Raw genomic sequence first — 24,254 nt, 5'->3', positions numbered from 1 at the left:
AAAGCACCTGGATCCTGGCTCCTGCCATCGGATCAGCGCGGTGCGCCGGCTGCAGCGGCGGCCATTGGAGGGTGAACCAACGGCAAAGGAAGACCTTTCTCTCTCTGTCTCTCTCTCACTGTCCACTCTGCCTGTCAAAAAAAAAAAAAAAAAAAAATCCCAAAGATATACAAATGGCCATAAATACATGAAAACTCAGTATCCTTAGTCATTAGAGAAGTGCACATCAAAACCACCAGAGCCCACCAACACTGCTTCTGGAATCTAAATGGTGTAGCCACTTTGGAAACCAGTCTGACCTACCCAGGACTCAGCAGTCCCACATTTAGGTAAATACACCAAAGAACAAAAAGTAGGGACTCATGTTGTCAAGGGTGGGAATAACTCAAGGCTTGTTAACAGATGAACAAAATGTGGTATACACATACAATGGAGTGTTCTCGATAGTTCTACACAGCAACATGGGTGGACCTGAAGACATTATGCTAAGTGAATCCAGACACAAAAGGACAAACATGTATGGTTCCACTCCCACGATGTACCCAGGCTAGGCACATTCACAAGCAGAAGGCGGGACTGTGCTTACCGGAGCTGGGAGCAGGGGACAAGGGGACATCACTGCTTCATGGATGCAGAGCTTATGCCAGTGATGGGCTTTGTAGGCACACATGGTGGCAACAGACAACACAGTGGCTGTATTTAATGCTTCTGAATTGCATATTCACAAGTAGTTAACATTATTTTATATAGATTTTACAATAAAAAATTTGTCAAGCCACAGTTAGTAATTAAATGCTTACAAGGGTATGGCATTGTGCTAAAAGAATATGTGTTCACAGTGCCACAGGGATTTGCTCCTGTTTAAAGGGATGTAAATGGGGGCTGGGACTGTGGTGCAGGTTAATCTTCCACCTGCCATGCTGGCATCCCACACGGGCACTGGTTCTAGTTCTGGCTGCTCCACTTCTGATACAGCTCTTTGCTATGGCCTGGGAAAGCAGCAGAAGATGGCCCAAGTTCCTGGGCCCCTGTACCCACGTGGGAGACCTGGAAGAAGCTCCTGGCTTCATGACTGTTGCAGCCATCTGGGGAGTGACCCAGAAGATGGAAGACCTTTCTGTCTCTCCCTCTCACTGTCTATAACTCTACCTCTCAAATAAATAAATAAAATCTTAAAATAATAATAAAGGGACACAAATGTAGGGAAGTGGGAATTATTAACATCCTTCTGTGCACCACAGACCCCTTCCAACAGTCAGGAAAATGGTCTCTTCCCAGGCCTGAGCAGAGCCCAGAAAAAGCTCAGGGGATGTGGGACGCGCTAGCAGCGGCACACCCTTTATTTTTAAGCACCCAGTGAAGACCAGGCTCTCCCAGAGCCACTGCGGCCTCCGTGAAGGCTTCTCCTACAGAACCAGGTGTGCCGGAAGCAAGCTGCTTCTGATGAGGTTCCTGAGGATCAGGAGCTCTAAAGGTAAGAGAACGTTTACTGAACAACCCCCTAACCAAGACATGCGCACTGTGCTTTCAAAGTAAAAACCGCGTCCGTAAAGCAATCTCCCGTGAAAAGATCCATGTTGACTAGCCTAGTTCTCACGCATGGCTCCCTGCGAGTGAGATGAGGGCTAACTATCCAGTGTGTGTTAATCAATACGTGAGCATGAAACGCAGAACCACACAACTTATCTTAAAAGACAGACCGAGTTCCAGAAGCTGTTTATTGTTTGGATAACAGAACACACTGGACCAGGCAGAGACGCTCCCAGGAACGGCTGGCGCGTTTCACTGCCTCTTGCCCTTTGGTCCTTCTTCTTCTAAGCACTTAGATTCTCTTTTAACGATAGGAGACATTTATTTTGATCACAAATGCAATCCAAGTGTGAATAAATAAATGTATTATTTTTTAATACTTCACATGTTCCTTTAAATAGAAAAAGTGCTCAATGTCTCTTCACAGCCTGCTCGGCCACAGCTGTCCCATCTATGGTTAAAAAGACTGTAACTTGGTCTTCTGAAATGCTTCTTGACCTCCAGCTCACTGCCGAGTAATTCCCAGGCAAGAAGTCCTACTGATATTGTCGATAGTCTCCAAATGGTGAGGACGGCAACTGGGCGGAAGGCAACTGGGAGGGGTCTTCAGCAAACTGAGGACCTGCAATTAGTAAAGAGGATTTAAGAATGACCTGCGTAGGACGTAATTCAAACGAGCAAGTCTCTAGATGACAGAGCAGCTAAGTCAAACTGAGGTCTACCTCAGAGCTGCAACCTGAATGTCGCTGTAACTCGACGTAACTCCCACAAAAGGACCAGAGAACCTTCAGACCCAGTCCATCAAGGACAGCCTGGCCTCCCGCGGGCTCCTCAGCTGTGCCGGGGAAGCTGGGCGGATCCGTCACAGCCAGAGGTGAGGCTCACACCCGAGAAGCCTCTTCTGTCACAAGCCGCAAACTGCCATGGAGCAAGGCGGGAGGACCCTGTCCCATCTGCACTTCTCTGTCAGCTGCTATTTAAAATTACTGTCACACAGTTTAAGTACCCTGGCTACACTGTAAGAGAACTCTGCAGTCCACTGCATGTAAGCGGTTAAGTGGGGCACGACCTCTGAAATGGCAAGACACCCCCGGCCCCCTTACAACAGTCCTGCTGTCTCAGCTGTTACAGAATGGGGGAGGGGGCGGTGTTTCTATGAACTAAGGAGAAAGGCAGCTCTTGAATAAAAAAGATGAATAATTAATCTTTTTTCCTTTAAGGAAATTGAAGCAGACTAAAAAAGTCATCTGGACAGAGAAGGGAGGCAGTATAAAACTCCTGGAAGGTGTCGATGCTTCGCTCCAGCGCTGTACTCTTGTTTCTCTGTGAAGCAGGACCTGTTCGTTCAGAACACTTGATACTGGATATGGCAGACACCAAGGACAACCACTGTTACCAGGAGACACACCTAACGCTACCCTCAGTTCTACCTAATACTTTCAGTGTTAATAATTTTCTCATGTAAGATAATTGGAAAAATATGGTTAACTCATGTATGAGAACTGAAAAATACAACTTCCCTCCTACACAGGCTTTCAGAAACATCTCCCATCTAAAGATAAAACTCATCTCTTTCAGGCTGATTATCCATAAATGCCGAATTTTGTACTCAAAAGGGAGATTTCAAGGAAAAAATTTAAAAGTAACCAAGACTAATCATTTAGCAGAAAGTAACTGTTTGCTGTATCTATCTGTGACCTTCTGAAAACAGGAAACTCCTGATCCTGATCACTGGGTACAATTCACCTGTTACAATTAGCAACAAATTACACTGGCTTCTCAGAGACCCTCCCAGCAGGCTTCCTTTCCACCGCTTTCATTCTCTTCAAAGCAGGGACATAATCTGACAGGATCTCACGTAGCTTTAATGTGTTCTCAGGACATAAATTCTTGAGTGCAGGGACTGTCCTGTCCACTACGGCACAAGGCCACAAGAGGACCTGGCACACAGATGTATCTAAGCTGTCATTACTGTTACACATCTGCAGAACCTTCTTCAAGCACCTTTAAAATGATCAGAAGTTTCATGATACAACCAAACGAGCACTCTAAAGATGAAAACAGAGTAACTGATGGGAAACATAGCGATCACCTTCACGCTCACTTTTCCACCTGGACCCAGAGCCTGTTATTATCATAGTCCTCATGAACCACAGCATACTAACATAATATAGAGGCTGCAAGCTACCATACTGTACTAGACAAAATATGCTCTTCGGGCTGGCGCTGTGGTGTAGCAAGTTAAAGCTCTGGCCTGCAGCGCTGGCATCCCATGTGGGAGCTGGTTCTAGTCCCGGCTGCTCCACTTCTGATCCAGCTCTCTGCTATGGCCTGGGAAAGCAGTGAAGATGGCCCAGGTCCTTGGGCCCCTGCACCCACGTGGGAGACCTGGAGGAAGCTCCTGGCTCCTGGCTTCGGAGCGGCACAGCTCCAGCCGTTGTGGCCATCTGGGGAGTGAATCAGCAGATGGAAGACCTCTCTCTGTCTCTATCTCTCTCTGTAACTCTGCCTTTCAAATAAATAAAATAAATCTTTTTTTTTAAAAAAATATGCTCTTCTATAACACCAGGAAACCATCCCAAAATGTCTGAGCTGTGGTATTAAGGAGAAAGAAGACTTACCATTGGGAAACTGTGCAGATGCAAATCTTGTCAACAAGATGCCAGCACCTTCAATTAAAGCTAGGAGAATGCCACCCATCGCGGCTGACCCCACCATGGCCACTGGTCCATCTGAAGATATTAATAACAAAGAGATTCTTTAATAGCAATCTACTTGACTGTTAAGACTACAGTAAAATAGAGAGCTTTCCATATGGCTACCCGCTCCCCTCATACCCAGACCCTTCGTTCTCACTGTTCAAGACAGAGCAGAGTCAGCAAACTAGGGCCCACAGGTCAAACACAGTCCACTGCCTGGTTCTGTACAGAAAGCTTTACTGGAACACGGCCAGTGCTTCCACTTGGGTGCCGTCTGTCATTGCTTTCATGCTGTGTAAAGCAGTTGTGACAAACACCGTACAGCCCACAAAGGCTAAAATATTTACTATCAGACCTTTTACAGAAAACTTGTACATCCTAAGTCTAAACCAGAAAACTCAAAGGAATTCCGGGTTGCTTCAAAAGATGGCTCTGAGCTCTTGACTCCTTACAACCCTATGCGGCAGGTACCGATTCCAGAGTACGGGTGAGGAAACAAGGTCTGGTAAAACGCCAGTCACAAAGTTAATAAAAAAAAGCACCGGACTGGGAGTGCTCTTGACCACTGTGATACACAACTCAGAACTTCATGCTCTCACCCTCACACGCTCCAAACAAGACACCCTCTTCCTTTCTCAGACGCCATCTCTGGCACGCCAGACCCCATCATGCAGTGTTCGGCTGTACGTATTAGAGGTCGTCACGTCAGGACAGGTGAGGTTCCCCCAAAGCCTGGCCTCTTCTGGAGTCTAGAGCAATCGCTTACTTCTTGCTGCCAGGATGGCTCCTGTCAGGGCACCACTTGTGATGGAGTTCCAGGGGTCTTCTTTCCCTCGGACTTGAACCATGCTACAGTCAATCATGGAAAACAGACCTCCCCAAACTGCAAAGCTACCTATTTTGAAAGCAAACAAAAAAAAACTTAAAAGTCACTTTTTCATCTTCTATTTAAAATGTTACAATCAAATACAAATGTAAACAACAACACTGGGGCCAGCGCTGTGGCACAGTGGGTTAACACCCTGGGCTGAAGTGCCGGCATCCCATTTGGGTGCCGGTTCGAGACCCAGTTGCTCCTCTTCTGATCCAGCTCTCTGCTATGGCCTGGGAAAGCAGTGGAAGATGGCCTAAGTACTTGGGCCCCTGCACCCAGGTGGGAGACCTGGAAGAAGCTCCTGGCTCCTGACTTTGGATTGGCGCAGCTCTGGCCGTTGCAGCCACTTGGGGAGTGAACCATCGGATGGAAGACCTCTCTTTCTCTCTCTGCCTCTCCTCTCTCTGTGTAACTCTTTCAAAAATAAATAAATCTTAAAAACAAAACAAAGGCCGGCGCCACGGCTCACTAGGCTAATCCTCCGCCTTGCGGCGCCGGCACACTGGGTTCTAGTCCCGGTCAGGGCGCCGGATTCTGTCCCGGTTGCCCCTCTTCCAGGCCAGCTCTCTGCTGTGGCCAGGGAATGCAGTGGAGGATGGCCCAAGTCCTTGGGCCCTGCACCTGGGAGACCAGGAGAAGCACCTGGCTCCTGCCATTGGATCAGCGCGTTGCACCAGCCGTGGCGGCCATTGGAGGGTGAACCAACGGCAAAAGGAAGACCTTTCTCTCTGTCTCTCTCTCACTGTCCACTCTGCCTGTCAAAAAAAACAAAACAAACAAACAAAAAACACTATTTCCAAAACAGGGCTAGTGTTGCGGTATGGCGCGTAAAGCCTCCACCTGTGGCGGCGGCATTCCATATGGGCACCTAATCAAGTCCCAGGTGCTCCAATTCCAATCTAGTTTCCTGTTAATGGCCTGGGAAAAGCAGTGGAAGATGGCCCAAGTGTTTGGGCCCCTGCCACCCATGCAGGAGACCCCGATGAAGCTCCTGGCTCCAGCGTGGTCCAGTGCTGGCCGCCGCGGTCATCTAGGGAGTGAACCAGCAGATGGAAGACCTCTCTCTCTATGGAACATCTGGAGTTGCAAAGAGGCAGAGAGAGAGAGAGAGAGAGAGAGAGAGAATCTTACACAGAAAGGTAGAGCCAGAGAGAGAGGTCTTCCATTCCACTGGTTCACTCCCCAAACGGCTGCAATAGCAGGAGCTGGGCTGATCCAAAGTCAGGAGCCAGGAGCTTCTTCCCAGTCTCCCACATGGGTATGGGGGCCTGAAGGACTTACGCCATCTTCCGCTGCTTTCCCAGGCCATAGCAGAGAGCTGGATCTGAAGTGGAACAGCTGGGACTTGAACCGGCGCCCTTGTGGGACGCCAGCACTGCAGGTAGTGACTTTACTCATTAAGCCAAAGTGCCAGTCCCTGAAACTTTTTTTTTTTGACTTCTGAATACTATCTTTTTTTTTTTTTTTTTTAAAGATTTATTTGCTTATCTGAAAGAGCAACAGAGGGCTCTTCCATCTGCTGGCTCACTACCCAAATGTCTGTGACAGCCAAGGCTGCACCAGAAGAAACCAGGAGCTTGGAATTCCTGTCTAAATCTCCCATGTGGGTGCCTGGGACCCAACTACTTGGGCTACCACCTGTTGCCTCCAGGGAGCTGGGTAGGAAGTGAGACAGTCCGAACTTAAACCAGCACTCTGCTAATGAAGCTGACAAGACAGTGGAAGATGGCCTAAGTACCTGGGCCTCTGCCACCCATGTGAGGGACCCAGAGTTCCAGGCTTCTGGCTCAGCCTGAACCAGCCCTGGCTATTGTGGCCATCTGGGGAGTGACCCAAGCAGATGAAGATGTATGTGTGTGTGTACTGCTAATAAATAATCTTAAAAAAAAAAAAAAAAAAAAAAGAAACAACCACGAGTGTCAGGTTAAGCCACCTCCTGTGATGCCAGCATCCCATATGGGTACTGGTTTGAGTCCTGGCAGTTCTACTTCCAATCCAGCTCCCTGCTAATGGCCTGAGAAAAGCAGCAGAAGATAGTCCAAGTGCTTGGGCCCTCCTGCAACCATGTGGGAGACCTGATGAAGCTCCTGGCTCCTGGCTTCAGCCTGGCCCAGCCCTAGCTGATGCGGCTATCTGGGGGAGTGAATCAATGGATGGCAGATCTCTCTCTGTCTCCTTCTCTCACTGTAACTCTGCCTTCCAAATCAATAAATAAATCTTAGAACACACATACACACATACACGCACACAGAAAAGGATCACTTCAACTCTGGGCCTCCCTCAATTTGTTCATCTGGAAAATGGAGATAACAACACTAAGAACTTCTGCTGCTGTAAAGATTAAATATAATAATGCTGGAAAACACTTAGCACAGTGCTTAGCAATTGTAAGCACTCATAAATTGTAGCTATTAGAAAAATGTTTTTTTTTTTTAAAAAGAGAAAGTTATTCTGATCCACAAAATTTTGCAGGAATGACTGAAGTAGTAGGCCTTTTCCTTGTCTCAAATACAATCTATTCAATCTGACCACTGCATATGTTTGTAAGTGAATATAATCTGTCACCTTCCTTATCCCAGGTAATGAATAATTAAGTTCAAACTTGAGCTTGAAGCACATTGTCCTCCTTCTGGAGAAAGGTGGGGGGAGGGGAGGATCACTGTCTAACACATTGAGACAAGATTATCAAATGGATACAGTAATTACAGTTAACCTTCCAAATAAAACATAAATCAAGAAGAACCTCCAGGGATATTAGTTTGTGACAAGCTGTTAAACCAAACAGGTTTTAATTTAAAAAGAAAAACACTGCTCCATCTTCAAATAAACAGGGAAGGCACATTTTGTAGTACAAATGGAAGAAATCCCGCTCACCTCCCAGCTGTGGAGCCCTGGTTTTAATGGCTGTCAGACTCCCTCGTAGTCTGTGATTTACTCCCTATAAAAAAAGGAAGCAACCAAGGATACATCAGAAGTTTACCGGACGACGTCACCAGTAATATTACCAAACCCAGGTTTCAAGTGATGATAAAATAAAACCATTTGCCCACTTACCACTGGAGAATTGCGAAAACCTTTGATTGCTTGAAAGATACCACCACCTATGGTACCCATTGTAAAGGCCCCACCACAGTCATCCACAATTCGCCAGGGGCTGAGGACAGGGGAAAAAAAAGATGACTGTATTTTTCACAAACCATAAAACCTTGTTTGCTAACACAGAAGGATGCAACAGATTCCAATACAGAGCACATTGCAACTGATAAACATTTGGCCTAAAAAACAAGGACTCTGAGGACGTCCACAGCTATTCAGCCCCAAGTCAGCTAGGCTGGAAGGAACAGAATTAACATTAACCTCCTACTCTTACCAGCACTTTATTTAAACAAACATCAAGATGGGGTAAGCTCTTTGGTAGCTATAAACTTTAAGGCTAAGACTTAATGAAGAGGGTCGGTGCTGTGGCGTAATGGGTAAAGCCACTGCCTGCATCTGGCATCCCATATGGGTGCCAATTCGAGTCCTGGCTGCTGCACTTCCGATCCAGCTCTCTGCTATGGCCTGGGAAAGTGGTGGAAGATGGCCCAAGTCCCTGGGCCTCTGCACCCAGGTGGGAGACCTGGAAGAAGCTCCTAGCTCCTGGCTTCAGATCAGCCCAGCTCTGGCTGTTGCAGCCATCTGGAGAGTGAACTAGCGGATGGAAGACCTTTCTCTCCCTCTCTGTAGCTCTGCTTTTCAAATAAATAAATCTTTAAAAAATTTTTTTTCTTCTCTCTGTAGCTATTGATTCTTCATTAAGTCTATTTATTTATTTATTTGACAGGCCATAGCAGAGAGCTGGATAGGAAGTGGAGCAACCGGGACTCAAACCAGCACCCATATGGGATGCCAGCACTGCAGGCGTCAGCTTTACCCGCTACGCCACAGTGCCAGCCCGAGAAGGAAATTTTTAAAGTTCTGAAAGTTGATGCTAATGTCCAGGTTTAGTGAATCCAAGTAAGCACCTGAACCTTTCATTTGTATCAGATCCAGTTAGCACACTGAACCACTCTTAACAACCAGCTCCAAATGTAGCCTAAATAGTTATGTAATGTACCAAGATCTCAGGAATTTGATCAGACTAGAACCACTACCCTAGGAATATGGTCTATAAGAATCTGCTAAATTCATTTTCAACCCACTGTATGTAAATTTCTTTTATGCAGTCAAGTGCTTTACAATGCATAGAAAACCATAACTTCCAAGAAAGCTAGATTTCTTTCCTACAGAATCACTGATCTTTTAACTCTGAAAAAAGAGTATTTGTCTCCTCTCCATTTTACAGATGAACAGACGCTCCGAGATTAAACAACTTGTCAGAAGTCATGTAGGCAGTACCTAGGAGAACCAACTTAACTAAAATACAGTTCTCCCGAGCCCCCAAGCTCTTCTCACTTCATCACGCAGCCTGTGTGTTCTAGGAAAATGAAGTCTTGAGGATCATTAAAGCCACATGATTTATCATATGGTGCTGGAGGTAAGGAAAGCAATTAGGAAGCTATTGTAAAAGGCATTAAGGGCATCAGGTAAAATCCTGGTCAGAGGAACCGAAAGAAAGAATTTTTCAAAGACTACAGACTGCACATACTGGGGCTGGGGCTGGGGGGTTCTTCTAGTTCTGAGCTCGATGACTTGAGGAAGTGCCAAGGGCAATCAGATCAAAGCAGGGGCTTGAACTGTGGCTCAGCGGGGCAGGCTAAGCGGAGGCTTTTCAGGGCACTGGTTCAAGTTCCAGCTGCTCTGCTTCTGATCCAGCTCCCCACCAATGTGCCTGGGAAAGCAGCAGATGATGGCCAAAGGGCTTGGGATTCCTGTGAGGGGCCAGGCTGGAGTTCCTGGCTCCTGGCTCAGCCCGGCTCAGCCCTGGCTGTTGTGGCCAACTGGGGAAAGAACCAGCACGTGCAAGATCCCTCTGAAGCTCTGCTTTTCAAACAAACAAGTAAACCTTTCAGAAAAGATGAGAGCAGCTTTGACTACTAACTAACTGGGTAACTACCGCACTGCTCCAGGACGTATGCACCAAGGGAAAGCACAGGGGCTGCCTGATGATCTGGTAAAGGAAACCCATCGTTCTTTATGATATCTAACTCAGCAATGTCAAATCTTCTATCTCCCTGCCAACCTGCGCTCTGCAGCACATCCAACAGCAGTTCGCGGTGTGCTGAGGTCTGCGCATCTGAGCAGGATTTAGGAGGCTTTTTTTTTTTTTTTTTTTTTTGACAGGCAGAGTGGACAGTGAGAGAGAGAGACAGAGAGAAAGGTCTTCCTTTGCCGTTGGTTCACCGTCCAATGGCCACCGCGGCCGGCGCACCGCGCTGATCGGAAGGCAGGAGCCAGGTGCTTATCCTGGTCTCCCATGGGGTGCAGGACCCAAGCACCTGGGCCATCCTCCACTGCATTCCCTGGCCACAGCAGAGAGCTGGCCTGGAAGAGGGGCAACCGGGACAGAATCCGGCGCCCCGACCGGGACTAGAACCCGGTGTGCCGGCGCCGCAAGGCGGAGGATTAGCCTAGTGAGCCGCGGCGCCGGCTTAGGAGGCCTTTGAAGAGAGCAGGAGGGGCTGCATCGTCTTATACATGGGGTGGGGGGCGGCATGAAGCAGACCACAGGGCTACCAGGTAGTCATTTAAAGGCCCGGGCACTTCCACAGCTTGAGGACACCTTGGTTCCAGCCCTCACACAGTAAACAGGTGCCTAACCCAAACACCAAGAGTGATTCCTCACCTAGGCCCTCAAAGAACAAGGTGAGGCTCTGACAGCGGTTCCACGCTCCATAATTACGGTTTCTGCTGACTTAGTTAAGCTTCTGTTCCCTGAACCTACCCGAGCGCCAGCGCAGAACCTGCACCCGATGAACGCTGAATTAATGAACGAGTCTCTGCTCATGGCTGTCCAGAGCACACACGCTTTTTCTATTTTCCGAATAATCTTGTGAAGCCCACCCCCTTCCCCACGGGAGAATTCCAAGCAAGAAATCGAGGCTCTGTCCTACTGAAGCTCATCCCAACACCTTGCGTAACGCCCGTCTGCAAGGCCCCAGAACGGCACTGGTTCGAGGCTTATCTCCTCCCTAGCAGAGGGACGTGCCCAAGGTCACCTCGGCGGGCACAGGAGACTGCTACTGGCCCCACACGAGGTCCACTGCGCCCTGCGTTGGGAGGACGTTCTGAGGCCCTGTCAAGCCCAAGCCTGGACCTCCTCCCCACCCACGGCCAGGTCCCAGGCGCTGGGTCGGGTGCGGCGAGGCTCACGCGGCCGGGGACCGGGAAGCCGACGGGCCGTTCGAGTCCCGACTGCCCATGTCCAGAAGCCCGCGGCGGAGTTCGGCAGGCACCCTGGGAGGCTGTAAAAGGGAGAACGAGGGCCGTGGGCAGGGCGTAAAGAGAGGCAAGGGCAGCGGAAAAGACTCACCAAGGCTCCCGAGCGTACTCCTCCATCTTGACTCCAGTGGCGCGAGAGATGCCGGGCAAACTGGGTGGAGCCTGACCCCTGCGGCGGAAGTGATCCCGAGAGGGGGCGTTAAGGTCTATGAGGATTGGTTCGCGGTTTCCCGCCGCAGCCAATGGGAGCGGGGAAGAATGTGGGCGGGGCGGGGCCCTTGTCGTGGCCGCTCTGGCCCCGCCCAAGTCCTCGAAGGCGGCGGGTTCGCGCCCTGTGGGCGGGGAGCTAGCGAGTGACGGAGTTCTTATTACAGCAGTCACCCGAGGTGCCTTGGCCTGAGGTAAACCTGGTGTTACTCCGCTAGGGTTCACCGTTTCTCCGTTTCGGCACTTGTGCTGTGAACTCTGAACCCCTGGATGGGGAGGTCCTGCTACCGCACGCCGCGCCTCCAGGGCAGCCAGCGCCTCGGTCCTTTGTAGTGCGAGCTGCAGGTGCGGGTGGCGCCCTCGACCTGCGGGACAAGGCTCCCCTCCCGTGGGCCCAGCCCCGTGGTTCGGGCAGCTCGCCTGCATTCTGCGCTTCTGCAGTCGACGTGAGAGCCCCCTGGAAGCTTGGGGGTGAGGCAGGGAGGCGAACCCAGCGCCGCAGAGCTGGCGGTTACCAGCAACGCGGGGACAACCTCGTCGGCCGCATGGCCTGTTGGAACGCGTGCGCGTAATTGAGAACGCTCTGATGAATGGTGCAGGCCGAAGAGAGGCTGTGGGAGAGGGGTAGCATGGAAGCCCAGAGCGGGAATGCGTGTGCAGCCAGCCCCCCAGGCCCCGTGGGCGTGAGGCCCTGCGCAGAGGGCCGGGGATGTTTTTCCTGGTCTCACCAGGGCCCCCAGGCCCCGTGGGCGTGAGCCCCTGCGCGGGGGCCGGGGATGTTTTTCCTGGTCTCACCAGGCCCATCCTTTAGCTTGCTACCTGCCTGAGCGCTTATTCCATATTCATTACCCAGTCCTCTGGTTGTCTGGCTCTGACCAGATTTCCATATAAAAGAGCAAGCCCTTGGCGGTGCTGCTAGCTGTTCTTGTTCCTTGGTGGGCAGTGTTGGTTTATGTACCTGTGCTTGTTGTATTTTTCTAAAGCCTAAAAAAAGTATTCATTTGTGTGAAAAGCAGAGAGAGAGAGAGAGAGAGAGAGAGAGAGAGAGAGAATCTTCCATCTGCAGCAACAGTGGAGCTGGGTCAGGCCACAGCCAGGATCCAGGTACTTGAGCCATCATCGGCTGCCTCCCAGGATGGTTGTTAGCAGGAAGCTGGACTCGGGGGAATAGCTGGGACTGAAACTCAGAGAGTGATGTGGGATACAGGTATCCCAAGTGGAATCAACCACTGTGCCAAACACCTGCCCTTAAAATTAATTTTTTGAAATTTCATTTTCTTTTACTTATTTGCAAGGCAGAGAGCCAGAGCGCTCTCCCGGTTGCACTGTGATATGGGTGCAGGTGTCCTAAGCGGTGGCTGAAGTGACCGCACCACAGCACTGTCCTGAGTTTATTTCCTTTGACTCAGTAATCAGGGATGGCCGCAGATCTCCAGAGGGACGCGGCCAATCAGATGCTGGGTAGCTCTGTGTTATGAGTGTTATGAGGCATTGGCTCCCCGCTTTGCGAAGTTTGAGAAGTCCCGTGAGCGGTCTCTGCAAGCTGGAGACCCAGCGGTAGAATTCAGGCCAAGACCAAAGGCCCGGGGCCCAGGGAAGCCCACGATATCAGGGCACATCCTCCTTCCTCAGCCATTTATCCCACTCGGGCCCTCGGTGGATTGCCTGCTGCTCCGGTCCACTGGGAAGGGCAGTCTGTCCTCCTGAGTCCACTGTTCTCGGCCAGAGACCCTCAGAAACACCCCTGGCAAGAGCACGTGATCTGGGCACCCCACGGCCCATGCGGACACATCAGTCGGTAACCTGCACAGGGAAGAGACCGAGTTTCAGAGTTCACAAGCAGAGGTCCGGACACGAGCACTGGTCCCCGCTCCTGGGTCCTCACAGCCCCTGTCCTGAAGGACCTCGCTCTTCTGGGAGGCCTTGCTCCAGAGGCCAGCGAGCGGCCTCAGACATCTCACTCTGGGCTCACTTTCCACTGGAACAACTCTCTCTCTCTCCCTCTCAAATGAACAAATACTTTTTTTTTTTTTTTTTTTTTTTGACAGGCAGAGTGGACAGTGAGAGAGAGAGACAGAGAGAAAGGTCTTCCTTTGCCGTTGGTTCACCCTCCAATGGCTGCCGCGGCTGGCGCGCTGCGGCCGGCGCACCGCGCTGATCCGATGGCAGGAGCCAGGAGCCAGGTGCTTTTCCTGGTCTCCCATGGGGTGCAGGGCCCAAGCACCTGGGCCATCCTCCACTGCACTCCCTGGCCACAGCAGAGGGCTGGCCTGGAAGAGGGGCAATCGGGACAGAATCCAGCGCCCCGACCGGGACTAGAACCCGGTGTGCCGGCGCCGCAAGGCGGAGGATTAGCCTAGTGAGCCGCAGCGCCGGCCCAAATACTTTTTTTAAAAATTTATCTCTTTAAGAGGTAGAGAGAGAGGTCTTCCATCTGCTGGTTCATTCCCCAAATGGCCACAATAGCCGGAGCTGGGCTGATCCAAAACCAGGAGTCAGGAGCTTCTTCTAGGTCTCCCACATGAGTTCAGGGGCCCAAGCACTTGGGCCATTCTCCACTGTTTTCCCAGACCGTAGCAGAGAGCTGGATCGGAAGAGGAACAGCAGGGTCTTGAACCAGTGCCTGTATGCAGCCGCTTTACCCACTACACCACCACACTGGCCCCTGAATAGATATTTTTTTAAATATTTATTTATTTATTTGAAAGTCAGAGCTACACAGAGAGAGAAGGAAAGCCAGAGAGAGAGAGAGAGAGAGGTCTTCCATCCACTGGTTCACTCCCCAATTGGCTACAACAGCCAGGACTGTACTTATCTGAAGCCAGGAGCCAGGAGCCCCTTCTGGGTTTCCCACACGGGTACAGGGGCCCAAGCACTTGGGCCATCCTCCACTGCCTTCCCAGGCCACAGCAGAGAGCTGGACTGGAAGAGGAGCAACCGGGACAGAACCCGGCGCCTATATGGGATGCCAGCACCGCAAGTGGAGGATTAGCCAAGTGAGCTAATAGAATAGATAATTTTAAAAATCTGTTTCAATTTTGTTCCAGGGTGAAGAAACCTTTTGGAAGAAATGTCCCCCAGTGGGTCTTCACTGTGTCAGAGGGCCTCTGGTGGCTGTCACTGGAGCAACAGTGACATGAGGGAAAGGTAGGAGGACGCAGTGGAGATGCTTGGGAGAAAACCCAATGCACAAGCGAGTGAGTTTGAGCTGGTGGTAAACACGACAGGGGGGTGTCTCACTGAAAGCCAGTATCAGGCCTGGCATTGTGGCACAATGGGCAAAGCCACCAGCTAAGATGGTAGCATCCCATAGGGGTGCCAGTTCGAACCCTGGCTGCTTCACCTCCAACCCAGCTTTCTGCTAATGCTCCTGGGAAAGCAACAGAAGATGGCTGAAGTGCTTGGGCCCCTGCACCCACATGGGAGACCTGGAAGAAGCTCCTGGCTCCTGGCTTCCACCTGACCCAGCACTGGCCATTGCAGCCATCTGGGGAATGAATCAGCAAATAGAAGATCTTTCTCTCTCCTCTCTCTCTCTCTCTCTCTCTCTCTCTCTCTCTCTCTCTCTCTCTCTCCCCGTTCTCTTTCCCTCTTTCACTATAACTCTGATTCTCAAAATAAATAAATCTTAAAAAAAAAAAAAAAAAAAAGGAAGTCAGTGCCCTGGGCCCAGTATGTGAATGGGGATAGGACTCTGTGACCCAGGACCTCACGGGCAAGGACATTTTCAGAATCTGCCCATTCTGGCCCTCACTTAGAGGTTCTTGTACCTCAGTAGTGTAAGCTCCATGGACCAGAGGGTACCAGGGCCCAAAAAACCTCTGCCCACCAGGAGATCACAGGCCTTGTGTGTGGTGGCAGCCCACCCAGCCACGCCTGGTCTGAGTCCGAGACGGTTAAGTGAGGCTTGCATCACAGTCAGCTCCTGGGTCTGGGGCTCCAGGCTGTGACCGGGGCCGATGCAGTGGGCACCAGGTTTAGCCTGGCTGGCGCTTGTGTCTTTTGTGCCTTCTTTTCCCTCCCCACACCCTCCCTGCGGGAAGACATTAGCATGGCCTGTGTCTGCCTAGGTGCCTTCCCCTGCCCATTCTGCTCACCTCAGGAGGCCTGAGCCAGGCCTGCTTCCAGCAGCCCCAAAAAGAAGGAAACTGAATATTCCTCCCCTCTGTGGGCTCACACACTCTGCCTCCTGCCTTGGCCACTCTGCCTCTGTGGATCTTTGTATATGTGTATTTGTGTGTGTGTATAGGTGAGGACATCAAAAACATTGTGCAAAATTTATATTAACAAAAAACTATCATGGATTTCAAAATTCTTATATACAAATAAAACGTATCTTTTAAATAATTTTCCATGAACTTTATTTTTTCTTTTTAGATTTCTCTGTTTATTTGAAAGGCAAAGAGAGAAGGAGAGAAAGAAAGGGATCTTCCTTCTGCTGGTTCACTCCTCAAATGGCCGCGACAGCCAAGGCTGAAGCCAGACTGAAGCCAGGAGCCAGGAGCTCCCTTCAGGTCTCCCACGTGGGTGCAGGGGCCCAATTACTGTTCATCCTCCACGGCTTTCCAGGCACATTAGCAGGGAGCTGGATTGGAAGTGTAGCAGCTGGAAATCAAACGGGTGCACATATGGGATGCCAGCATTGCAGGTGGTGACTTAACCCAATATACCAGAATGCTGGCCCTTCCATGAACTTTCTAAGGCCCCTTTGTGTGTGTGTGTGTGTGTGTATAACCATGCAGCAAATATTGTGGAGTGCTTATGATGTGTCTTTGGCTGTGTTACCATATTTAGTGTACTTAATAACTCAATAACCCTGAGAGGTAGGCACTTTTCTCCCCACAGGTAGATATGTTTAACATCCTCATTTTTCCATTTCCTAAGGCTCAGAGAGGTTAAAGAACTTACCCGAGGTCCACATCTCAGATTTGAGCCCATGTCATTTGATTCCAGAACCTGTGCTCTTCTCTGTTATCCTGTACCGTCACCCCGTATTGCTGAGAATGGGACTTCACTGGGGTCATTCAGCCCCCCGGAGAGCCACCTGCGCATCAGTTAACTTGGTTCCGGATCCCTGCTGTGTTGCTGCCTCTTCCCACCACAGATTTTGATGAGTGCTTAGGCTCTCTTTCCCTTTTCTTCTCTTCCCATCCCGCTGTCCACAACCGTGTGTGTTGTGCCTCCAGAAATGACCAAGCCAGCACCCCCTGACGCTCCACACGCATTTCTCTCGGGTGGCCGTGCGCTCAGAGTGGCTGGGGCAGTGGCCCTGGTGACAGAGGCGGGAAGTGGCTGCATTTGCTGGGCTCTGCGTTTCCTCATCCTCCAGCCTTAGCAGTGATTCTTTCTGTTTTTGTTTTGTTTTTGTTTTTTAAGATTTATTTATTTATTTGAAAGTCAGAGTTACAGAGACAGACAGAAACCGAGAACAAGAGACCTTCCATCTGCTGGTTCACTCCCCAGGTGGTTGTAGCGGCCAACACTGGGCCAGGCCGAAGCCAGGAGCCAGGAGCTTTATCCTTGTCTCCCACGTGGGTGGCAGGGGCCCAGTCTTCTTCCACTGCTTTTTCCAGGCCGTGAGCAGGGAGCTGGATCAGAAGTGGAGCAGCCGGGACTCCAACCTGCACCCAAATGGGATGCTGGCACCACAGGAGGAGGTTTAACCTGCTCTGCCACAGCACCGGCCCCAGCAGTGGTGTCTTTCAGGGGAAGACCTCCAGGTCTGTGAGCAGCAGGCTCAGGAAGCCCAGGCCTCTGGGCCTCACGGTTTGGAATTGTGAGACGCAAGCAGAGAAGACGCAAGGATTTGTGTGCAGAATCCTGTGGCTAGAAGGCCCAAGTCCTGCTGGTTAAATTTGGAAGCTGTGACTTTATTCTTTGAATGTGTTTCTGGGGCCAAGACAGCTGGGCCCAGAAGAGAGGCCGCTGAGACTGGCCGGGCAGGGCTGATCCCGGGGCTGAGGACGGGCACTTACATTCTCTAGAGCAGCAATGAACATGTTTGGCAGAAACCCTGAGAAAGCAGAGTCTTTGGAAACCTGAAAGAGAGCTGCCTTCAGTGACTAGGGCCTGGAGGATGGTGGAGGGGCTCCGGAGCCAGGGTGCCCGATGTGGTGCCCATTCTGGGCAGCAGTGACAGCTGAGACTGCCTGGGCCCAGGGGACAGGGGGCTGGGGGAGGGTGCTGTGCTACCCAAGGGGAGCGGGCTGGGGGGGGACCCTCTGGTGGGTTCAGGGAGCCAGCGCCATCTGCACCTGCACATTGCAGGGAAGCTCACCAAGGCCAGCGCAGGTCTTTCTTGTGCCCTCCGGGAGGCTCATGCTGACTCTCCTCCTGAATGTGTCTGGCTCCTACTAGCTCCTTGTACCTCCCTTGCTTGCCTCACTTTGCCTTACAGTCATGAAATTATACATCTTTAAGAGTAAATGGGGGGGGGGGCGGCACTGTGGCACAGCGGGTTAACACCCTGGCTTGAAGCGCCGGCATCCCTTATGGGTGCCGGTTTGAGAGCCGGCTGCTCCACTTCCAATCCAGCTCTCTGCTGTGGCCTGGGAAAGCAGTGGAAAATGGCCCAAGTGCTTGGACCCCTGAACCCACATGGGAGACCTGGAAGAAGCTCCTGGCTCCTGGCTATGGAACGGTGCAGCTCCAGCCATTGCGGCCAATTGGGGAGTGAACCATCGGATGGAAGACCTCTCTCTCTCTCTCTCTCTCTGCCTCTCCTCTCTCTGTGTAACTCTGACTTTTGTGTAACTCTGACTTTTAAATAAATAAATCTTTAAAAAAATAAAAAAAAAGCTTTGGAAAATATTTTAAAAAAGAGTCACAATGTTGTACTGATCTTTGTATCCCTCTTCCCATAGTGCCTGGCAAGGGGCTACAGCTACATAGTAAGATCTGAATCAATGCTTGAGTGCACAGATGAATGGATGAGAATCAGGTAAGAAGATGTGTGTGAGTGTGTGTGTGTGAGAGAGAGAGACAGAAAGAGAGAGAGAGAGGAGGTGGTTACTGCTGAAACAAAAAGATGGGGGCTGGCGTTGTGTTTAGTGGGTTAAGCTGCCGCCTGGGATGCTGGCATCCCTTAACGTATCACTGGTTTGAGTCCAGGTTGCCTGGTTCCAATCCAGCTTCCTTCTGATGTGTCTGGAAAGGCAGCAGATGATGGCCTCCTGCTGGCCATGTGGGAGACCCAGATGGAGCTCCTGGCTCCTGGCTTCAGCCCAGTCCAGGCCATTGTGGCCATTTGGGGAGTGAACCAGCAAATGGAAGATTCTCTCTTCTCTCTCTCCTTTTCAAATAAATAGAATAAATCTTCAAAAAGAAAGAAAAAGATGGGAGAGGTGGTACAGCAGGGAAAAAAGCGCCGAGGGCCTGAGTCAGTGTGGGCAATGGCAGTCTCTGACAGCCGCCGTGCGGCCTGGGAGCAGGCTGACACCTGAAGCTTCCATGGCGTGACCTCACTCAGCGCTCACAGCAATCTACAGGGTGGGCACAGGGCGGGCCTTGTTTTACCGGGGATTGCCTCCAGTGCCCAGGGTCTGAACTGTCCCCTCTGACTGGTCCCTAGTGCCAGCCTCCCCTGCTGTGTGAGTTTCCCCACAGCCTCTCTACTTCTCTTTGAATGTGTTTTTCACCCTTCAGTTATTTAACGAATTATTTGAGAAGTATTTGTCTAATATCTGCCTTCACTGATAGAATGTGAGTCACAAGAAAGGCAGGGTCCGTACAGGTTTTGTGTCTTCAGTTATATCCCTTGCTCTTAGAACAATGCCTGACACGTAGTAGGCACTTGATAAATAAATGCTGCCTGACTGACCCGCACGTGGACCCTGGGGGATGGCGACACCCAGGGCTCTTCCAGCTACTGCTCAGCTCCACCCGACTCGCTTCTGCCTTCCCGACCCCCGGTCAGCACCATTCCCCTCCTCAGCCTTTACTGAAAGCTGGACCAGTGGGCATTGAATGCCATGGCCAGGCTTGAGTCCCAGACGATCCCTGGACTCAGCGAATGCTGATCAAGTGACTGTCTCTCTGTGGCTTAGGGTGGAAAGAGGCCAGGAAAGATCGAAGCATCTACCCCGATGGATTACACCAGGGCTTCTAGAAGAGATTTTGTGGCAGGAGATCGAATGTCTCTGTGACTGGCGCTCGTGGCATGATGGATGAGCAGTGGAAAGCCCTTCTGTGAACTGTGCCAGACCTGTTGCAACAGTATCTCTCCCAGCCACCCAGAGCTGTGTTTCTCTGAAGACACGCGATGTCCAGCTCTGGATTTATACGTGGGTGGCAGCCTGCCGGCTCCTCAGTGCTTGCGAAGGAGATCTGCGTGCAGGTGCCCAGCAGGGCAGGAAGCCGACGAGAACCGAGGCAGGTCCAGACCCTCTTCCGAGAGGCTGCAGGACACTGACAGCCCTTTGAGCGTTTCCTGACTTCCACGGATGCTGCTGCTGCCTTCCAGGACAGCCTGCTGCTTCTCCCTTTGGTACACACTGGGAAGAGTTCCTGTTCTCTCCCTGCTCCCCGCCCCACACCTCCCTCTCTCCCAGGGACCAGAGGGGACTAGAGCGCTGGTGCTCTGCTTCCACGTTCTCCTTGCAGAAGGGAGTGGGTAGGTGGGCTAGAGGGTAGGGCCAGTAACAACCCCGCCTGCTGAGTTATCTTTCCCAGAGCTGTTACTGCCTGGGAGTCCCTGAGCACACCACGGAACTCACTAGAAAGGGGTCAGAGGACCACACAGTGGCCACAGGGACATCCAGCCAGTGATGGAGAAGTAAACGCACTTCTGAGTGGGGCATGCCTTGGGCTGGCCACCTTCCAAACGCCCGGAGCCTCGTCCCTGCTTTTCTGGCTCTCGGAGGCTGTGATCTGCTTCTGCCAGCCTCTGCATTTTTGTATCTTTTTCTCATTGCGTGGCCCCCTTGTCTTTAAAAGGCTAAACTGCTCCGTACTAAATTTGGTCACGCAGCGCTCCAAGATTCCCTGGAATGTCCTCAAGTTTCAAACAGCTCTGACAGCGAGGCTGGCCCGCCCCCAGCATGGGGATTGGCTCCTCTTTTCAGGGCTGGACAGCTGTCACGTCTGATTGGCTGCTGGGTACACCAGCCAGGGTCCACTAGCCCTGGGCTACCGGGAGGCTGTGTGTCCAGTGAACGCTTCAGCACCTGCAGGGCGGCAGGGCCAAGGAGCAGCAGCCGTCCTCGACCAGCTGGGGGTTTGCTCCAGGCCCACTTGGCTCGTCCTAAGCAGCTCACTCCTCTCCTTGCCCTGCCCACCAGGACCCCAGAGTCCCAGGCAAGAGGTGCAGCCCACGTTGCCAAGATGTCGAAGGTAGCCAAGTATCGCCGGCAGGTGAGCGAAGACCCTGACATCGACAGCCTGCTGTCCACGCTGTCCCCCGAGGAGATGGAGGAGCTGGAGAAGGAGCTGGACGTGGTGGACCCTGACGGGAGCATTCCCGTCGGGCTGCGGCAGAGAGACCAGACGGACAAGCAGTCCACGGGCGTGTACAACCGGGAGGCCATGCTCAACTTCTGTGAAAAGGAGACCAAGAAGCTCATTCAGAGGGAGATGTCCGTGGATGTGAGTGAGCACAGCTCTGGAGGGAAGGGGGGGCGGGGGGAGGGCTGGAGACCCTGACTCTGAGACCACCATGCTTTTCCCATCAGCAGAACAGCTCTTGCTGGCAAAGGAGCGAATGCCCCCAGATGGGCAGTGTGAACTGCTTCCCTCCAGGGACTGTTGTATAAGCAGAGTCGGCCGTGTTGGGGGCTTACAGAACCACATGGGGTCACTCATAGAGTGGGAGTGGGGAGGTGTCCTGGAAGCACTCGTTGCCAGGTTGACTCCATCCTTGTCCCTCCATGCCTTCCGATTCCTTGCGTGTCGTGCTGTCCTGTTGTGAAGAGGGGCGAAGGGCAAGGACGATGCATGTGGTCCCCTGCCAGTCTCCCAAGAAGGCAAAGCAAAACCCTCCCCTTGTGAGAGCAAGACTCCCTGCTTGGCCCCTCTGGCCCTGCGGGCATCTCACGGCACATTGGCCATCACAATGGCCAGAGGGGCTTCCCAGAGCCAGGCCAATGGGGGCCGGGGTCTGTGCACCGAGGCCCATGTCTTCACCTGACAGCCTGCTTTACACCAGGGAAGCTGGGGGCTTGTAGCTGCTGTTCTTGTTGGCATTTTTAGAGGAGCTTCCTGAGGGGACAGCCCCACTTCAGTGGGGGTCCTCACCAGCAGGGGGAGGGGAGGCACGGGGGTGCTGGGAGCATCTGCCTGGTCCAGCGGCCGCACGGAGGACTTGTGGCTCTCACCCTGGCTTTCATGTGTACGCTGTCTTCAGATGGTGAGACCAGCCTCCATCTGGGCCTGACTTTGCAGGCTGCCTTTGTCCATGGGAAAGAGTATGTCGTGGCTAACACAAAGGCTTTTCCATGGGCCCTCTTCCTCACTCACCCCCTTCGCGTACTTCATCCATCGCTTGTGAATTCTTGTAAGACAAAGTTCAGTCTCGAATCTTGTCTTCAATTTTACTGTTGTGGAAACTGAGGCAGAGTGCTCTGGTTGGTGTGTGCATCCCCCGGAGCATCCGAGAGCGGGAGCACTGGCCGCTGGAACTCGTGTGGGACCTGGCTGGGTGCCCGGGGGTGGACACAGCCGACTCGGAGAGTAGGGGTGGGAAGGGAGGGGGAGGATAGAAGGGCCGAGGCAGGGAGTGGAGGAGCCAGAACTCTGGCTCTGTCCCCACTGCCCCTGGGCCCGTGTTTAAGGCTTGGCCAAAAGTGGGGCGGGTGAGGGAAGCCAGCAGGCTCAGGAATTTATTGTCCTGTGGGCAAGGTGGTTGCCTCGGAGGCGGCTGTAATAACGATGAATAAATACTAAGACATTTAAGGGAAAAAATGATAGGACTTACCGTGAGGGCTGGTACTTCAGGACAGCCACCAGGAAAATACAGACAGAAAGGCAAAACGCACCTGCTGTCGGGCCCAGATCCTGCACTCGGGGAGTACGGCCCTCACTTCCCCTGGGGTCTAGGGGCCTCTAGTGCTCAGATACCCTCACCCCCTCCCCGAGGCGGAAGGCCAACAAAACACTCTCGCTCACAGAGCAAGACAGCTGGGCCCCAGAGAGCGTGGGGGACCCCTGACTGCTGGAAGCTGCAGCTCGTGAACCTTGTCCTCAGCCTGGGAATGCAGAGGCTTCTCCCGAACCCCATCCCAGCACCCTCACCCCTGCCAGGCACTCACTTGGTTCTGTAGACAGTAAAGGAGTGGGCGGTGTGTGTGCACATGTGCACATCCTGTGTACAAGGTGTGTACAAGGAGTGGGTGGCGTGTGTGTGTGCACATGTGTGTATATCCTGTGTGCAAGGCACTGCTTTCAAGGAGTGGATTGTGTGTGGGTGTGTGTGTGTGCATTCGCGTATACATCCTATGTACAGGGCCAGTCCAAGGGCGTGTGCTGGGAGGGTGGGTGGATTCTGTGACTTTGGGTGATTGGGAATGAGCCCTAGAGAGTGGCATCTTTAGCACCACTAAAAAAACAGTGGGTGTGTGGTAATGCGCTTGGATTTAAGCATCAGAGAGCCCTGCTGTGGTGCTATGTCTCTTGCCATCACTCAAGTTACCTAGCCTGGCATAACTGTGGCCCTACTGCAGGACTGGTGTGTCAACAAAAGGGACCAGGAGGTGAAGCCCTTCGCAGAGAGCCTGGTGGATCATAAGCCATAAACGGCAGCTGTGATCGGACAAGTTCGTTTGGGAACCCGCGAACTGGGGAAGGGAGCCAGAAGCGCCCAGCCCCTCCCCCACTCAGCACCCTGTTCAAGCCCTGCCTGTCAGTTCACTCAATGGCCAGTCAACAAGCCAGGGGTCCCAGCTCACTCTGCAGCCTTGGTGCCGTGGGACTGGCAGTGGCCCGCACCCTGGAGGCCTTCACTGCAGGGTGGGAACTGGAAGGCGGTGGACAGGGTGACTGTGGGTCAGTTCCCCGGACTCCAGGAGGGGCGGCTTCCCGAGAGCCCTCTCCATGCCAAGCACAGTTCAGTTCTTGGGAAATGGGCATGTTTGTCCCCATTACACAGATGCGGAAGTGCGCCTCAGTGAGGTCACACAGCCGGAAAGGGGCCTTGCTGACACTGGGATCTGTGCTTCCTCCCCTCTGCCACACCAGAGTCCAGGCAGGCCAGGAGTGCCAGTCCTTGTCCTGAAGACCATCTGGTCCGGTGAGAGGCACGTGGAAGCGCCAGAGAAGTGTCTTGGAGCTGTGGCCACATACTCCCATGTTGTTACGGCAGCAGTGGCTGAGTAGGGACACGACTGCTAAAACCAGGTGTGGAGGCCACCGGGTGTTAAAACGTGGGTCCGACACCCGTGTCCCAAATCAGAGCTTGGCCCCCGCCTCCTGCTAACGCAGAGCTCGGAAGCGGCAGGGTGACGGGTCCCTGCCGCCCACATGGGGCATGGGTTGAGCTCTTCTCTCTCCACCTCTCAAATAAATAATCTTTTTTAAAAAAACACAACCAAGTATGGATAAGGGAAGCAAATGCCTGCTCAATACTGGATTTTACTAAGGAATTTCTGTTAATT

General features: G+C 52.2%; 2 protein-coding genes and 1 long non-coding RNA gene across 3 annotated transcripts in view; 2 read left to right on the top strand and 1 right to left on the bottom strand.

Annotated features, from left to right (window-relative positions):
• Window positions 1-1,699: 1,699 nt before the first annotated feature.
• TIMM17A (translocase of inner mitochondrial membrane 17A) lies at window positions 1,700-11,632 on the bottom strand. The gene is made up of 6 exons (XM_002717598.4): window positions 11,555-11,632; window positions 8,158-8,257; window positions 7,978-8,041; window positions 4,996-5,124; window positions 4,152-4,262; window positions 1,700-2,152 (listed from the first exon to the last, which is right to left on the bottom strand). Exons 1-6 carry the CDS (start codon window positions 11,578-11,580, stop codon window positions 2,067-2,069), a joined length of 516 nt encoding a protein of 171 aa, XP_002717644.1. The 5' UTR covers window positions 11,581-11,632; the 3' UTR covers window positions 1,700-2,066.
• A 97-nt stretch (window positions 11,633-11,729) lies between these two features.
• Window positions 11,730-19,853, top strand: LOC108178224 (uncharacterized). Its single transcript, XR_011381330.1, has 4 exons — window positions 11,730-11,864; window positions 14,718-14,817; window positions 18,534-18,610; window positions 19,716-19,853. It is a non-coding gene; the product is annotated as an uncharacterized lncRNA (long non-coding RNA).
• Window positions 19,854-20,634: 781 nt separating this feature from the next.
• The window catches only part of LMOD1 (leiomodin 1), a 39,986-nt gene continuing 36,366 nt past the window's right edge, over window positions 20,635-24,254 (top strand). Inside the window, exon 1 of the mRNA XM_017347865.3 lies at window positions 20,635-21,252. Coding sequence (XP_017203354.3) covers window positions 20,992-21,252 — 261 coding nt within the window. The 5' untranslated portion in view covers window positions 20,635-20,991. The remainder of the gene's footprint in view (window positions 21,253-24,254) is intronic.

The sequence above is a fragment of the Oryctolagus cuniculus genome, chromosome 13 (assembly GCF_964237555.1).
Source record: "Oryctolagus cuniculus chromosome 13, mOryCun1.1, whole genome shotgun sequence".
NCBI lineage: Eukaryota > Metazoa > Chordata > Mammalia > Lagomorpha > Leporidae > Oryctolagus > Oryctolagus cuniculus.
The sequence above is the reverse complement of the archived record's forward strand: the minus strand, read 5'-3'. Positions and strand labels throughout refer to the sequence as shown.

Excerpts from the sequence above, each read along its gene's own strand:
- TIMM17A (XM_002717598.4), bottom strand. The coding sequence starts at position 11,580 with ATGGAGGAGTACGCTCGGGAGCCTTG. Across the intron at positions 8,042-8,157 it reads GTTTTCGCAATTCTCCAGTG|GGAGTAAATCACAGACTACG; the intron begins GTAAGTGGGCAA and ends CTTTTTTTATAG. Across the intron at positions 4,263-4,995 it reads AGCCATCCTGGCAGCAAGAA|ATGGACCAGTGGCCATGGTG; the intron begins GTAAGCGATTGC and ends TAATATCTTCAG.